At 36.3% G+C, this 16259-nt stretch overlaps 1 protein-coding gene across 1 annotated transcript in view; it reads left to right on the forward strand.

Annotated features, from left to right (window-relative positions):
- exosc9 (exosome component 9) overlaps nt 1-16259 on the forward strand; it is a 43037-nt gene that overhangs the window by 11865 nt on the left and 14913 nt on the right. Inside the window, exons 3-5 of the mRNA XM_069925159.1 lie at nt 1000-1119; nt 8688-8790; nt 14414-14551. Of these exons, the coding sequence (XP_069781260.1) occupies nt 1000-1119; nt 8688-8790; nt 14414-14551 (361 nt within the window). The remainder of the gene's footprint in view (nt 1-999; nt 1120-8687; nt 8791-14413; nt 14552-16259) is intronic.

Raw genomic sequence — 16259 nt, forward strand, 5'->3', positions numbered from 1 at the left:
ATTGTATCATGCGTAACCTCGTGTTTATTGTATTTCTCATAGTTCCGGAGCATAGCTTTTCCCATATTTCATTTTTTATCTTTGTTTAGATCTTGTTCCCACTTTTGTTTGGGTTTACAGCTTATTTCATTGTTCTCTTTCTCTTGCAGCTTGATGTACATGTTTATTATAAATCTTTTAATTATCATTGTGTCTGTAATCACATATTCAAAGCTGCTTCCTTCTGGTAACCTCAGTCTGCTTCCCAATTTGTCCTTTAAGTAGGTTTTCAGTTGGTGGATCCTTCTTAAAGTTTTCCCAATCTTCTGGATTTTACTGCTCTTGGCAACTTTGAATGCACAAGCTTTTAGTTTAATGTCTTTGTTGATCTCCTTAGTTATCCAAGGCTGGCTGCCCACACCCTTACTGTCCTTGCTTTTAACTACACCATGAAAAATCACTTTGAAAGTTCCTTAGCCTACGGTCTGTAGTGAGGAAGGTTTTTTAGAAAAACTTTGGAAAGATTTTTTTACAAACATTGGTGATTCTTCAGGTTAAATTGGAACCTTGCCCTTTAATTGCTCTTTTCAGATTATTTCAAGACTATGACGTTTTACTGACTTCAACTCAAAACTAAATTTTATCTTTTAGTTCGTTGATAGCCAGACATGCAATTTTAATTAAATGGAAAGATAATACTCCACCCACACAAATACTAATTTCATAAAGACATGGGCCCCTTTTATGGACCATTATCATAATGTAAAGTTTTAGGGTTGTCAGACCCTTTGATGCTGCGCTGTCTCTTTCCAGGTTGTTGTCACTTGATACCCACGTGTTAGATTTTTTTCCCCAACCTTTTATAGTGGCAGGGGTTTTGAATTTATGGGCTTTTTTTCTTTTAATTTGTATTTTATTATATAATTGTACTGTTTAATTTTTGTATTATTGTAAACTTCAATAAAAATAACTTAAAAAGGAAAAGGAAGTTGCTTAAATGGTTTTCAACTGTGATTTCAGGGTCCTTGCACAAGTATCTTGTGAACTTGTTACTCCAAAACCTAGTCGGCCTGCAGAAGGCATCATCTTCTTCAATTTGGAACTCTCACCAATGGCATCCCCTGCGTTTGAACCCAGCAGGTTAGTTTTGACAGGATGGAAGATCACAATTGTAAATAACTTTCTGTAACCAACTAGTATTTTGATTATGTGTAAGGTTGAATCAGTAAATATCCAAAACAATTTAATAAAACCTTATTTAAGTAATGCAGAAAATAATAGTATTTAGGCTTGCCATGATTTTTGAAAAGAACACAGCGGGAATTACTACATAATTTTCCAAAGCTTTGTGGTTTAAGAATTGTGGCTTTTGGATTGGAAATTTTTAAGCAGGAGTTTTTTTTTAATTAACAGATCTGTCCGTTTTTCTAGTTTTCTAAAATATTTAATTTTTGATTTTTTTTCTAAAATATACATAGTAACATTTTAAATATACAATATATTAAACTTTTCAGTTTTTCTATAGTTATGGACATTAGGATCCCTGAGTACTAGAAGCTGATAAAGTGTAGATCTCTGTGGATTTATGAAAGTAATATTTGAACAGTAGTTTTGGACCTTAAGTATGTAGCTGTTCGGGTTCGTATGGGTCGCACAGGTTAAGAACCAGACCAAAGTTGAGGTACAAAGCACACATTTATTTCGGGGATGCAAAAGGGACAACAGAGTCAATATGTTAGGCAAACCTCTATATATACACACACAATATGCAGGAGGTAAATATACACCGGATAACGAGAGAGAAACAAACAGAGACTGGAGGAAATTACATGAACATACACCTGGTTGCTGGCTCTGTAATAGTATTGCACAAACGTGTCCCCCATGAATGAGCAACAGTTTCTGGAACATTGGTCATCTGTATTTCAATTAAATCTAAATAATTTTTTACTGATACCTGTAAGATATCAATGTTTATATACAGTATGTCTTTTTAAAGAGGAATTAACTTCATTGGGAGCGAAAGAAATTGCAGAGATTTGTAATAAGCACAGGGTTGTGTTAGTGGGGGATTTTAATTTTTCTAATATAGATTGGGAAACACATTCTGTGAAGGGGCTGCATGGATTAGAATTGTAAAATGTGTGGAGGATAGTTTTTTTGCAGCAATACGTTGAGGTACCCACTTGAGAAGGGGCAATGTTGGATCTACACTGGGGAATGGGATTGGGCAGGTGACTGAGGTGTGTGTTCGGAAGCACTTCGGATCCAGTCGTCATGGTACCATTAGTTTTAATATAATTATGGAAAGGGATAGGTCTGGTCCAAAGATTATGGTTTTTGAATGAGGGAAAGCCAGATTTGAAGAAATGAAAAGGGATTTGCATCGAGTGGTTTGGGCTGATTTGTTTTATGGGAAGGAGGTAGAGGAAAATTGGAGGGCATTTAAAGGGGAGATTTTGAGGGTGCAGAATCTCTATGTTCATGTTAGAATAAAAGGCAGAACCAAAGGTTCGAGAGAACTGTGGTTTTTAAGGGAGATTAGAAAGTTGGTTCGAATTAAAAGGGAGGCCTACATTAAATATAAGAAACAAGGTATAAACGAGATGCTTGGAAAATACAAGGATTGTAAAAATAAGCTTAAGAAAGTGAAAAGAAGGTGGCTATAGCAAACAGGGTGAAAGTAAATCCAAAGAGTTTTTACAAATATATAAATAGCAAAAGGAGAGTGAAGGATAAAATTGGTCCCTCAGAGAATCAGAGTGGACAACTGTGTGCGGAGCTGAATGGGATGGGTGAGATATTAAATGAGTTCTTCGGTATTCACTAACTAGGGAAAAGAATATTGAATCATGTGGGATAAAAGAAGCAAAAGGGGTGATTATGGAAAATGTAGGTGTTAGGAAAGAGGGGGTGCTGGAACTTTTGAGGCATATAAAGGGTTCCAACAGGATTTTCCCCAGGACCTTGAGGGAAGTCAGGGCGGAAATAGTAGAGGCTCTGACGGTGATTTTTTTCAACAGTGGTGCTGCAGGATTGGCGTGTCGCACATGTGGTTCCTCTTTTTAAAAAGGGCTCCAGGTGTAGGTCCAGCAATTATAGGCTAGTAAGTTTGACGTCGGTGGTCGGTCGGTAAATTAATGGAATGTATTCTTCGAGATAATATGTATAAGTATCTAGAGAAGCAGGACTGATCAGGGACTACATGGGTTTGTGCGGGGAAGGTCATGTTTGACAAATCTTGTTGAATTTTTTGAGGAGGTGACTAGGAAGGTTGATGAGGTTAGAGCAGTAGATGTTGTCTATATGGATTTCAGTAAGGCCTTCAATAAGGTTCCACATGGAAGGTTGATAACAAAGGTTCAGGAGCTAGGTATTAATGTTGAGATAGATGGGTTCAACGGTGGCTAGAAGGTAGGTGCCAGAGAGTCATGGTAGATAACTTCCAGGATGGAGGCCGGTGACAAGCGTTGTGCCTTAGGGATCAGTGTTGGGTCCCTTGTTGTTTAATTTACATTAATGATTTGGATGATGGAGTGGTAAATTGGGTTAGTAAATATGCAGACAATGCAAAAATAGGGGGAATTGTGGATAGTGAAGATGGTTTTCCGAGACTGCAGAGAGATTTGGACTGCTTAGAAGGGTGGGCTGAAAGATGGCAGATGGAGTTTAATACTGATAAGTGTGAAGTGCTTCATTTTGGGAGGAATAATCAAAACTGGACATATGCAGTGAAGGGGAGGGCATTGAGGAATGCAGAGGAACAGAGAGATCTTGGAATAATGGTTCATTGTTCTCTGAAAGGAATCTCATGTGGATAGAGTGGTGAAGAAGGCTTTTGGTATGCTGGCCTTTATAAATCAAAGCAGAGAATATAGGAGTTAGGAAGTGATCTTGAGACTTTAAGGCAGGGGTGTCAAACTCAAATTCACGGAGGGCCAAAATTAAAAACTTGGACTAAGTCGAGGGCCGAACTAAATATTTATTGAAAATTTTCAACAACATCTGCATGTTTTCTCTTCTTTCAACATATGTAATGTTAAACTTTTTCTTATTAAAATAAATGTTTAATAATAGTTTTGGATAAACTCTTTAATTGTCATTGGCCCATTTCCTTTAGCGTCTGAAACCGTGCACATGACGAGTCAATGAGGGATGATTAAAGCAGTGGTCTTCAAACTTTTTCTTTCCACCCACAGACCACCTTAAGCAATCCCTTACTAATCACAGAGCACCAATGGCACAGGGACGCGAGTGGAAAGAAAAAGGTTGAGAACTGTTGTATTGTGGTAACTCCACATCTGATTAGGTTAATTGTTAGGCAAGTGGTCAGAGAAGGACCCCACCCCCCCACCCCAAGAAAGGCTTAAATCACAGGAACAAAATAAGCTTCCGTCTCACTGCTCCCAATCTTACACACAGTCCTGATGTGGAATGTGGGGTCGCAGCTCCACGTTCACCCGAGTTCAGGTGCTGTCTGTGTGGAGTTTGTACGCTCTCCCCTTGTCTTGGACCAACAGGTCGGTCGCCTGACAAAGGCACCCGAACCCCCAGTTGAAACGCCGGCGTCCGGGGTGGTGGAGGAATTGGCTGAGAAGAGCACGTTGCTCCTACCCCCCTCCCATGGTTGGAGAGGGATTAAACTGCGATCTCACGGCGCCGGGCTCGTCTCCAACAAAAGGAGCGGGAGGCAGGGCCCGCCGCGCACGGAGCGAGGGGGAAGGCATCGCCAACGAGACGTTCGGTCCGGCGTCGCCGCTGAAGCGCAGACCCAGCGAGGATGATCTCCAACTCCAGCCGCGTCTGTGTGTGTCTGGGAGCTGGGCGGGCTGAGTGCGGTGCTCCGATCCCCGGGATTCGGGACTCTGAGATCCCTCCATACCTCCGGCGTCTTCATTTTCACCTTCAGTGTGCATGCGCTATACTGGCGCGGCGGCCAGCGGGCCAACTCTAATATATATTTAATATGATCTTGCGGGCCAAATATAATTATATCGCGGGCCAAATTTGGCCTGCGGGCCAGAGTTTGACATGTGTGCTTTAAGGCATTCATGAGGCCAATTTTGGAACACTGTGTGCAGTTCTGGTCCCCAAATTATAGGAAGGATATCAATAAAGTAGAGAGGATGCAGAGAAGATTTACTAAAATGTTGCCTGGATTGCAGTATCTAAAATACAAAGAAAGATTGATTAGACTGGATCCTTGTTCATTGGAGCGTAGAAGTTTGAGGGGGGATTTATTAGAGGTATTTAAAATTGAGGGGAGTAGATGTGAATAGACTTTTCCCCTTGAGGGTAGGTGAGATTGGAATGAAGGGTCATGAGTTAACGGTTAGGAGGCAAAAGTTTAGAAGTAGCGTGAGAGGGAGCTTCTTCACTCAGAGTGATGGCTGAGTGGAATGACCTTCCGGAAGAGGTGGTTGCAGCAAGGTCAATTTTGTCATTTAAGAAGTTGGATAGGTGCATAGATTGGAGGGTTATGGACAGGGTGCAGGTAAGTGGGACTAGAGGAGATAATAAATCGGTACGGACTAGAGGGCTGAGATGGCCTTTTTCCATACTTTAATTGTTATATGGTTATTTATATATAAAATGGGTTTAATATTAAAATCACTCTAGTAAAATTTTCCAATTTTTAAAAAAATTTACTTTTTTGGTGTATAGATTCTGTGCATATAAATATGCTTAATGTAAAGTTATTGAAAAGTTGTTTTGTAAGGAATTACAGTATTTTAAATTTTCTAAGGCTAAAATTGGTTCTCAATGTTTATCCACAAAATTGAATCAGTTGCCTGATTTATACAACTCAAAAAAGAAAAAAAAATTAGTAGAAATAAAAATCAGATTGTATGTAAATGTCTATAAAATAATCATAGCCTTGTTGCACCACCATTGAAGACAAATTTCACTCTTCTAACTTTTATTTTCTGAAGTTGTAACGGTTTAGATTTTGCAGTAGTCAGCGCACTGAATGAGAACTTTAGGCGACATGGTTAACACAATGCTATTACAGCGCCAATGTCCCAGTATTTGAATCAAGCGCTGTCTGTAAGGAATTTGTATGTACTTCCTATTTCTGCGTGGGTTTCCTCTGGGTACTCTGGTTTACTCCCACTCTTCAAAGTGTATGGAGTTCTAGATAAATTGGGATATTTGGGCAGCGTGGCTTCATGGGCCAGAAAGGCCTGTCACTGTACTACGTGTCTAAATTAAAAATTTTTAGAGAAACACTTGCCAACATGACTATTAAATTGACAACAGTTGGGAAATTCCATGCATGAAGAGTTTAACATAGAAATCCCTAAGTTGTTAGTGTCTCAACACCACCTTTTTCCACTGGATGGGATGCATCAAAATGAAACCAAATAATTTCAGTATATAATGCATTGATATTTTGTGCTTTTTTTGGCATTAATTCTATGTACTGTCAGAATTACAGTTTGAAACATAATCTATGACTCAACAACATTCAGAAGTTAAGAAAACCAAAATAATTGATATTGCTTTAAATGTTTGCACATTTCAGAATCCAGTTAATAGATGAATATTCTGATCTTTAGTTAGATTTCAGTATGATATTTTGAAACTGAAAATTGTGCTTCTTTTTCCCACCTAGTTTGCTGTCCATTCAGCTGTTTAAGCATTTTCATGGCATCAAAGCTGCTCCTTTTGAAATTATATTTGAAAGTAATGTGTTAGAACAATGTGATTGTTATTTTAGAAATTTGTGGACATTATGGGAAGCTGCCTTGAGGGTTAATGCTGTAGCTTTGGCAGGCTACTTTTTTTTAAAATTCGCAATAATTTTGTGCATCTCTTTGTGTAAAATGACTACAGGTGCTCCTCGACTTACCATATAACCATATTACGATTACACAACGGAAACAGGCCAATTTGGCCCTTCTCGTCCGCACTGATCCAAATATCCTCCTCTAATCCCACTTACCAGTACTCTGCCCATATCCCTCCCATCCATATACTTCTCCAACTCTTTATTAAATGACAAAATTGACTCTGCCTCCACCACCTTTCCTGGAAGCCCATTCCACACAGTAACCACTCTCTGAGTAAAGAAGTTCCCCCTCATATTACTCCTAAACCTTTGCCCATCAACTCTCAACCCATGACCTCTTGTATCCATCTCTCCTACTCTCAATGGGAAAAGTCTTTCTACATTAACTCTGTCTATCCCTCTAATTATCTTAAACACCTCTATCAAATCCCCTCTCAGCCTTCTACGTTCCAAGGAATAAAGACCTAATTTGCTCAATCTTTCCTTGTATTCCAGATGCTGAAACCCAGGCAACACTTTTTGTAAATCTTCTCTGTACTCTATCTTGTTAATATCCTTCCTATAAATCGGTGACCAGAACTGCACACAGTACTCTAAATTTGGCCTCCCCAATGCCTTGTACAGTTTCATCATTACTTCCCAACTCCTATATTCTATGCACTGATTTATATAGGCAAGAATACTAAAGGCCTTCTTCACCACCCTATCCACATGCGCTCCTACCTCAGGGAACAATGCACTGTTATTCCTTGATCTTTCTGCTCTACTGCATTCTTCAGTGGTCTCCCATTTACCACACATGTCTTGCTTTGATTATTCTTTCCAAAATGAAGCACCTCACACTTATCAGCATTAAACTCCATCTGCCATCTTTCTGCCCATTCCTCTAAGCGGTTTAAATCCCTCTGCAATCTTTGAAAATCCTCTTCATCATCCACAATTCCCCCTATTTTAGTATCATCTGCATATTTACTAATCCAATTTACTGCCCCATCCTCCAGATCATTAATATATATGACAAACAGCTACGGTCCCAATACCGAACCCTGAGGTACACCGCTTGTCACCAGCCTCCATCCTGACAAACAATTATCTACCACTACTCTCTGGCTCCTTCCTTCCAGCCACTGTTAAATCAATTTGACTATCTCCAAATTAATACCCAAGGATTTAGCCTTCCTAACTAACTTCCCATGCGGAACCTTATCGAAGGCCTTACTGAAGTCCATATAGACAACATCCACTGCTCTACCCTCATCAACATTCCTAGTCACTTCTTCAAAAAAATTCAATAAGATTGGCCAAACACTACCTTCCATGCTCAAATCCGTGTTGTGTCCCTGATAAGACCCTGTCCCTCCATATACTTATATATCCTATCTCTAAGAATGCTTTCCATCAATTTACCTACCACAGACGTCAAACTTACAGGCTGATAATTGCTCGACTTGTTCCTCAAACCCTTTTTAAACAAAGGAACCACATGCGCAACACACCAATCCTCCGGCACTATACCTGTCTCTAATGACATTTGAAAAATCACTGTCAGAGCCTCCGCTATTTCCTCACTAACTTCTCCCGAGGTTCTGGGGACAATGGGGTTACATTCCGATAAACCCATCATAAGTGGAAAAATACCAAACGTCATAGCTTAGTCTACCTTAAATTTGCTCAGACCACGTACCATAGCCTACAGCTGGGCAAATGTATCTAAAACAAATCCTATTTTATAATTAAATGTTGAATATCTTTTATTCCACACTGGGAAGAAAAACAATTTTTAATCATAAAATATAGTGTCAGCCAAAGCATCGTAATTTCAAAAAATCCTAAGTCGGACCATCATAAGTAGAGGAGTACCTGTGGTCTGTCATTTTTTTTGTGACAATATTGTAAAACTTTTTTAAATTTCCAGACAATCAGAATTGTTGGTTAAACTGAACCGGCTGCTGGAGAGATGTCTGAGGAACTCCAAGTGTATAGACATGGAATCCCTGTGTGTTGTAGCAAGAGCAAAGGTGAGATGATTTTGTAAGGAGTTTTGTGATTAAAAGTTTTAAATTTAAACACCGCATGGTAACAGACCATTTTGGGCCAGGAGTCCGTGCTGCCCAATTTCCACCCAGTTAACCTACGCCCCCAGTACGTTTTGAACGGTAGGAGGAAACCGGAAACATAGGCACTTGGGGGAACGTACAAACAAGTTACAGCGTGGGATTCAAATCCCGGACCTGATTGCTGGCACTGTAAAGGGGTTGCGCTAACCGGTATGCCAACTATGCTGTTCTTTGAAGATTTGTATCTTTTTCAATATTTTTATTAACATTGAAATTCCACATTGAAAAATACAGAGTACATAAGGATATATGTTAAAAGTTAAAAAGATACATTACACTTAAATCATATAATTTTATCCAAGGTACCCCACATTCTCACTCAAATAAATTACATTGTATTAATATTTTCTTATTTTATATTAAAAAAATCAAAACCCACTAAAAAAGACAGTTTGGCAAAAAAAAAAATTATTATCAGAGTAAGGAATTACCTTTATTAGTCAACATTTCTACCTTCATTATCAAATCGGAGATTATGAAAGTAAATTCAAGGGTTCCCCCAGTGTTTGAAAATTTGTATTCAAATCAGAAATTGAGCATCTAATCTTCTCTAAATTTAAACTTGACATGATGTCATGTAGCTATTGAGCACGAGTCCCTCCACAAAAACAACACTTCCTGCCTAGGCCATAAGAGAAATAAAAGCTATACATGCAAATAAGATGCCATTAAAGTTATGCCATTCTTTTCAACAATACCAAATAAGACCGTTAAGGAATTAGGTTTAAAAATAACTTTAAGAGCTGTAGAGAAAGTTTGAAATACTTTGTTCCAGTATTTCTCAAGCCTGACATGTCCAAAACCTATGAAAAGACTTCTATCTTAAATATCTCCTTACTAACCACTGTCACTGACCCAGACAACAGTTCACTAGGTAGGGAGAGGGGTTGTGCCTTGAGCTCAAGTATGGCTAAAAACATTAATAATTACTACCAGATTTTTTACATACAGGAATCTGTGAGTTGATATAGAGGGAAAAAAATTTACAGCTAAAATGAAGCCTCAAGTAACCTCAGTAAATGTATTATCTGCTCAGGTAGGGGATACAAATAATCAATTTTGAGTTTTCACATCTGTTTTTCTTTTCATTTAAATTTTCAACTCAAGTTTTTTGCTCCTGTAATTATATTTGCCTCTTTGTAAACTTTCCTTTTCCTTACTCCTCCCAGGCCAGCTCCTTTCATTTGTCAAGCCCCTTTTTGTGTTGGGGTGGTCATTTTTTAATTCTACAAAATGGTTATTAAGTATTCACCTCCATTTAAGGCTCCTTTCAGCTAATGTTATTGGTGATTGACACTCTTGGGTGGGGGAGCAGTGGTTTTAGAACAGATTTTTTTTGCTATCTCATTGCAAGTTGATTCAAATATTGAGCATGTTGGAAAACCTGCAAGACAGAAACCTAATTGGTGCAAAGGGAAGGAAAAGCCAGAAACTCTGTTATATTAAATTGAAAAGCATTGGGAAGTCACTAAATTGATCTCTCTTTGCTGCTCCCTTCCTAACTTTCCTTCAAGAATTCAAATAATCTGGGGGCGTGCCATGTGATGACGTGCGACTAGATTTGAATTCTCTACTCTCTTCAAAAAAAGTTTTAAACAAGCCTTAACTGACTGCAGGAAGCTATTGGCAGGCCTCCTAAGAAAGATAAACTGACTGTTACTTTTCAAGAACTTGAACAAGAAAAAGAAGCTGATAAAGAAGAGAGGCCACCTCGAAGAAAGATCCTGGGGCTCTCTGGAAGGCAAGTGCCCATGGTGACAGACCTGGAGCTGGGAAGACCTTGGACATCACTGTACAAGGTCTCTCCCAACAATGGCCGACCTCCACGGGTGAAGAAATGGCACTCACACGTGCACAGAGCACAAAAAAGGAGGCAATTTAAAAAAAAGCTCAAGAAGCCTCCAGCTCCAGTGATCAAGATGATGAGTAGGAAGAAGAAATGTATATTGAACACAGACTTTTGGCCAAAAAAACAGGAGAAAATAAATACAACTGAAATGAAGAAGTATATGGATTCTTTCCAGCAAACTTCCTTACAGTTAACAATGAAGTTAAAAAATGTAATGATGGTATAATTGAAAATGAGGGTTCTCTGAAGAAGATGGAGAGAATGCTTTCTCAAATGGAACAAAAATTTGAAGTGATGGATGCAAAAATTAAAGCTAATGAATTTGAAATTCAGCATGTTCAAGAGCAAAGGAAGAAGGTTCAAGCTAAGGAGGCTGCAACTAAAGAACAATTAACTAAAAAAATTGATATGTTAGAGAATTTTCGTAGAAGAAATAATATAAAAATTGTTGGACTTAAGGAAGGCGACGAAGGGCAAGACGAAGAGATTTTTTACAATGTTGGATTCTGCAAACTTAGGGGGTAACTGAATTTCAAGGAGATAGTGAGATTGAAAGAGCTCACCCAGCATTATGACCTAAGCCACAGCCAGATCAAAAGCCATGTTCGATTCTGGTAAAGTTGCTTCGTTATGAAGTGAGGGAGAAGATCTTGGAGCTGGCTGCGAAGCAAGCGAAGGAGAGACAATTGATAATAAGATTTTCTTTTACGCTGATAGAAGTTTTGATTTGTTGAAAAAAGAAAATAATTTAATGCTGTTAAAAATGTGCTATGGGGGAAAAAAAGTTACATTTTTGTTTTAAGGTACCCAGCCTAGCAATCTTAAAAGTTTTTTGTTCCTGAGGGTAAAAATAGATTTTTTTATAGAACCCAATGAAGCAAAAGTGCTTGCAATTCGTTGCCTGAGAAAATGAGACGAGAACTGGGAGATATTTGAAGGGATAGAGGAAGTGGAAAGATTGCAGTTGGGGATGTATAATGTATAGCCAGAATTTTATAAAGAGTTTAAGAAGCTATTAATACCTGTATTGATGGAAGTATTATGTCAAATGAAAGAGGTTAATCTTTTAAAACAGCATTAATAACAGTAATTCCAAAAAAAGGGAAAGATTGTTTACAGCCTTCTTCATAATAGACCTATATCATTATTGAATACAGACTATAAAAATGTATCAAAATTGTTAGTTAATAGGCTAGTTGAATTTTTGCCAAAATTAATAAATTTAGATCAAACTGGTTTTATTAAAAATAGAAAAGCAGCAGATAGTATAGTTACATTTTTAAGTTTGGTAAATATAGCACAAAATAGGAAGATTCCTGTGGTAGCATTAGATGAAGAGAAAGCATTTGATCGATTGGAATGGGATTTTTTTATTTGAGACACTCAATGCTTTTGGGATTCCAAATACTTTTATAAACTGGATAAAGGTATTGTATGATCAACCAAAAGCAAAAGTGATTACAAATAAACAAATCTCACAACCTTTTTGGCTTGAAATGTCTTCTAGACAAGGTTGTCCGTTATCATCTGTTTTGTTTGCATTAGCGATTGAACCATTGGCAGAAGTAATTAGAACTGATAATGAAATTAAAGGATTTGAAGTAGGGTGTAAAGAATATAAAATTACTTTATTTGATGATGATTTTATAGTATATTTAATGAGACCAGAAATATCTTTAAATAAGTTGAATGAGAGATTAAAAGAGTATGGGTTAGTATCGGGTTATAAAGTGAATGTTGATAAAAGTGAAGTAATGCCTATGGTGGATATGGATTACTCACAATGTAAAAGATTGAGAAGATTTAAATGGCAAAATGAAGTAATTAAATACTTAGGAATTAAAATTAGTAGAAATATAAGTAATTTGTTTAAATTATTTGCCATTGTTATAAAAATTGAAAGAGAATTTGAAAAGATGGAAAGATTTACCAATAATGTTAATAGGACAAGTTAATTGTATTAAAATGAACATTTTTCCAAGAATACAATATTTGTTTCAATCATTGCCCATTCAAGTACCAGAATTTTTCTTTTGAAACTTGAATAAACTAATATGTGAATTTCTTTGGAAAGGTAAGATGTCTAGAATTGGTTTAGAAGCAATAATGTGGAAATTTCATCAGGGTGGACTAAGACTATCAAATTTTAAGTATTATTTTAAAGCAGCGCAATTTAGGTTTTTGTCCTCTTGTTATCAACGAGATGAAAAACCAGCTTGAATTCAAATAGAGATGAATAAAATTGGTGAAACTATTCTGGAGTTAATTTTGTATAAATGGAATAGTGAGTAATTTAAAGGAGCTAAAGATTTTTCCCTATTGAAACTTATTTTAAACATATGGAATAGAATTCATATTGAGAGAGGAATTAAAAATGATCAATTACCAAAAATGTTGTTAAAACAAAATCAACTTCTTCCTTTCACTTTGAATAATTCTTTATTTGATAATTGGTATAGTAAAGGTATACAGAGAATAAAAGATTGTTTCTTAGGATCTTTTTTCTTAACTTTTGATCCATTAAAAGATAAATACACTATACTTAATAATATAATTTTTGCATATTATCAATTAAAAATGTATTTGAAAAAGAGACTGGGAGAAGATTTGAGACACCCTAAACAAAGTCAATTTGAAGATATAATAACATTTGTTGTTAAGAATTTTATTGCTAATATGTATATAAAATTACAAGAAACTGTAAAGAAACAAGATATATATAAATCAAAAATCCGATGGGAGAAAGAATTAAGTATACAAATTCAGGAGGAGATTTAGTCAAAATTATGTTATGGAAGTGTTACGAATAAGGTAAATGTTAGATATCAAATGGTTCAATATAATTTTTTTCATCAATTATATTATACTCCACATAAGTTAAATGGACTTGATCCTAATTATTCAAATAAATGTTTGCGATGCACGAAAGAAATAGGGACTTTTTTGCATTCAGTGTGGTCTTGTGGAAAAAGTGGAAAGATTTTGGAATGAACTGAGTTTATTATGAGGGAAAATTATGATTGATAAAGATACCAAAGGATCCAAGAATATTTTTACTTGGAGATATCTATGAAAAAAGGATATAAAATTGAAATTGGACAAATACCAAGAAATTTTTTAAAGTATTACAATAGCAACGGCAAAGAAATGTATAGCGATATCATGGAAAGATGATAGAGATGGTATATAATGAGATGCAAAATTGTATATCTGTGGAAAAAATTACATATAATTAAAGGAATCGAGTTGAAAATGTTTATAGTATTTGGAAACCATACATGGATTTTATAGATAATTTTCTCTCCACCTCTTCCATCTTATCCACTCCTCTTAATTAGTAATTTTTAATAATAATGATTGTTTATGCTAATATTATTGTATATTAAATGGTAGGTGTTTCCTTTCTTTCCTTTTCTTACTTTTGGGTGGGAGGGGGAATGGGGAGAAATGTTTTTTTTGTATCCATTAATTCATTTTTTTCCTGTAATTATGCAAACAATTAATACTTTTTAAAATTCAGATAATCTGCTTTTGTCATTAGTAAGATCATAACATTGTTGAAATTTACTTTTAAAATTGTCCAAATTTGTACTTGATTGTTTCTCCAAATTCTTTTTTTTGTATTCTCTGTAAGATAGCTAGTTTCATTTTAATTATTTGCTGCTGTTGTTTCAGGTGTGGAAGATTCGTGTCGACTTACATTTGTTGAATCATGATGGCAACATTATTGATGCTGCAAGCATAGCAGCCATTGTGGCCCTGTGTCATTTTAAAAGACCAGATGTGTCAATTCAAGGAGAAGAAGTCATTGTAGTGAGTCTTTAAAAAACTCTCTATATTATATTCCCTAATGAACTATCATTGCACCCTGACTCTGGTCATTGCTGGCACTTGGTGACATCATCGAAAATCACATTTAGTTTCCAGGCTAGTGCTAAAATCACAGACCTCTAACATCACCACTTGACCTCTCTTCAACCTCTGTCCACACCATTAATTTAATCAAATTTCAGTGTTTCCATTTTGCCATACACATGCCCATTGCTTTAATCTACTTTTACAATTCTAGAATGATTCAGTGTATCATGGTGGGTGATATCTACCTTTAAAGCACAAGGGGCAGAAACGTACCAGACTACCTATATTATGGTTTCACTGAGGGTGTGATATTTGCACATGAACCAGACCAGTGATCTTAATGTTAGGTAAGGAAAAAAAAGTTTGCCAATGTCCCTTCATAAATGCTGTAATGAAGTACCTTATAAAGATGCAACAACACTTTACAAGTTAAGTAGTTTTGAAGTAATATCTGTCTAGTAAATGCAAGTAGCTGATCTGCTGTCAGCAAAATCTTTTTAAAGGTAATGTGACAATTATGATAGTGGTGTTGGTTGAGGAATAAATAAAAACAGTACCCCATTGCTCTTCTTTTAAAACCCAGGTGATAGAGTGGGAATAGCCTTGATTTAATAATGGCACCTCCATTAATTAGGCAGCTTTCAGAATAGGTCTGTTGAGATTTTGTGCTTGGATTTGTGCAATAGTATATGAAGTACAATTACAGTTGTGCTGTGCTTAAGTGAAAATTGACACAACTTCCCCCTGAATCTTTTTATTTAGCTTTAACTCTTATTTTCTGCAGACACCTGTTGCTGCTTATGTGAACAAATTGGTTTATAATATCCATGAGATGTTGGATAAATAAAGTGTGAGGGCTGTATTGAAAAGGGCAAAATATCATGCATCATTAAGCAACAGAGCTCCAGTAAGTTTTCAGTCTGCCCTATCTTGAAATATTTATCCAAGTTCTACTTTTATTTTTCAGAAGGGTGGAAGGGCTCCAACTGTACAAAAATGAAGATGTCTTATTTTTAATCGTGACACACGATCAATAATATTGTGTGCAGATTGCCCTGGTTAAAGAAGAATATGCTTGCAATAGAGTACCAGTAAGGTTGACTCGATTAATTCCTGGGTCAATCTGTCCTGTGAAAAGAGATTAAGCATTTAGTCTTCCTTTGGAAAGAGTGCTTCCATTGAGATGTACACAATTAATAGAGACTTGACAAAGGAGATACAGGGATAGTTTTTTTGTTACAGGATAAGTGTCTAAATAAGAGGTAAGCCAGAGAGAAGAATTATCTTCTACCAGAATGTAGTGATGTTTAGGAATTTTCTACCAATGATGGCTATGGAAGTTCAGTTGCTGAGAATATTCAAGACCGATTACTTTTTCCTCAAAGTCTAAAAATAAGCATACATAGAAAATTGACAATTACATAGTTATTTATTTGTATACATGTAAACACACAGAATTTTTTTTAATGTATATAAAATGACATCAATAGCAAATTATTTTTTTAAACTTTATTCGTTCAAAAAACAAATAGTACATAACATGTACAACAACTAACCATAAACATGAACGTTATTTTTTATATATAGAAAAAAAAAGAAAGACTTCCCCCCCCCCCCCACCATTCAGCCAACTCTCCTAAGGAGAGCCATAAAGAAAGAAAAA

The sequence above is a fragment of the Narcine bancroftii genome, chromosome 3 (assembly GCF_036971445.1).
Source record: "Narcine bancroftii isolate sNarBan1 chromosome 3, sNarBan1.hap1, whole genome shotgun sequence".
Classification (NCBI taxonomy): Eukaryota; Metazoa; Chordata; class Chondrichthyes; order Torpediniformes; family Narcinidae; genus Narcine; species Narcine bancroftii.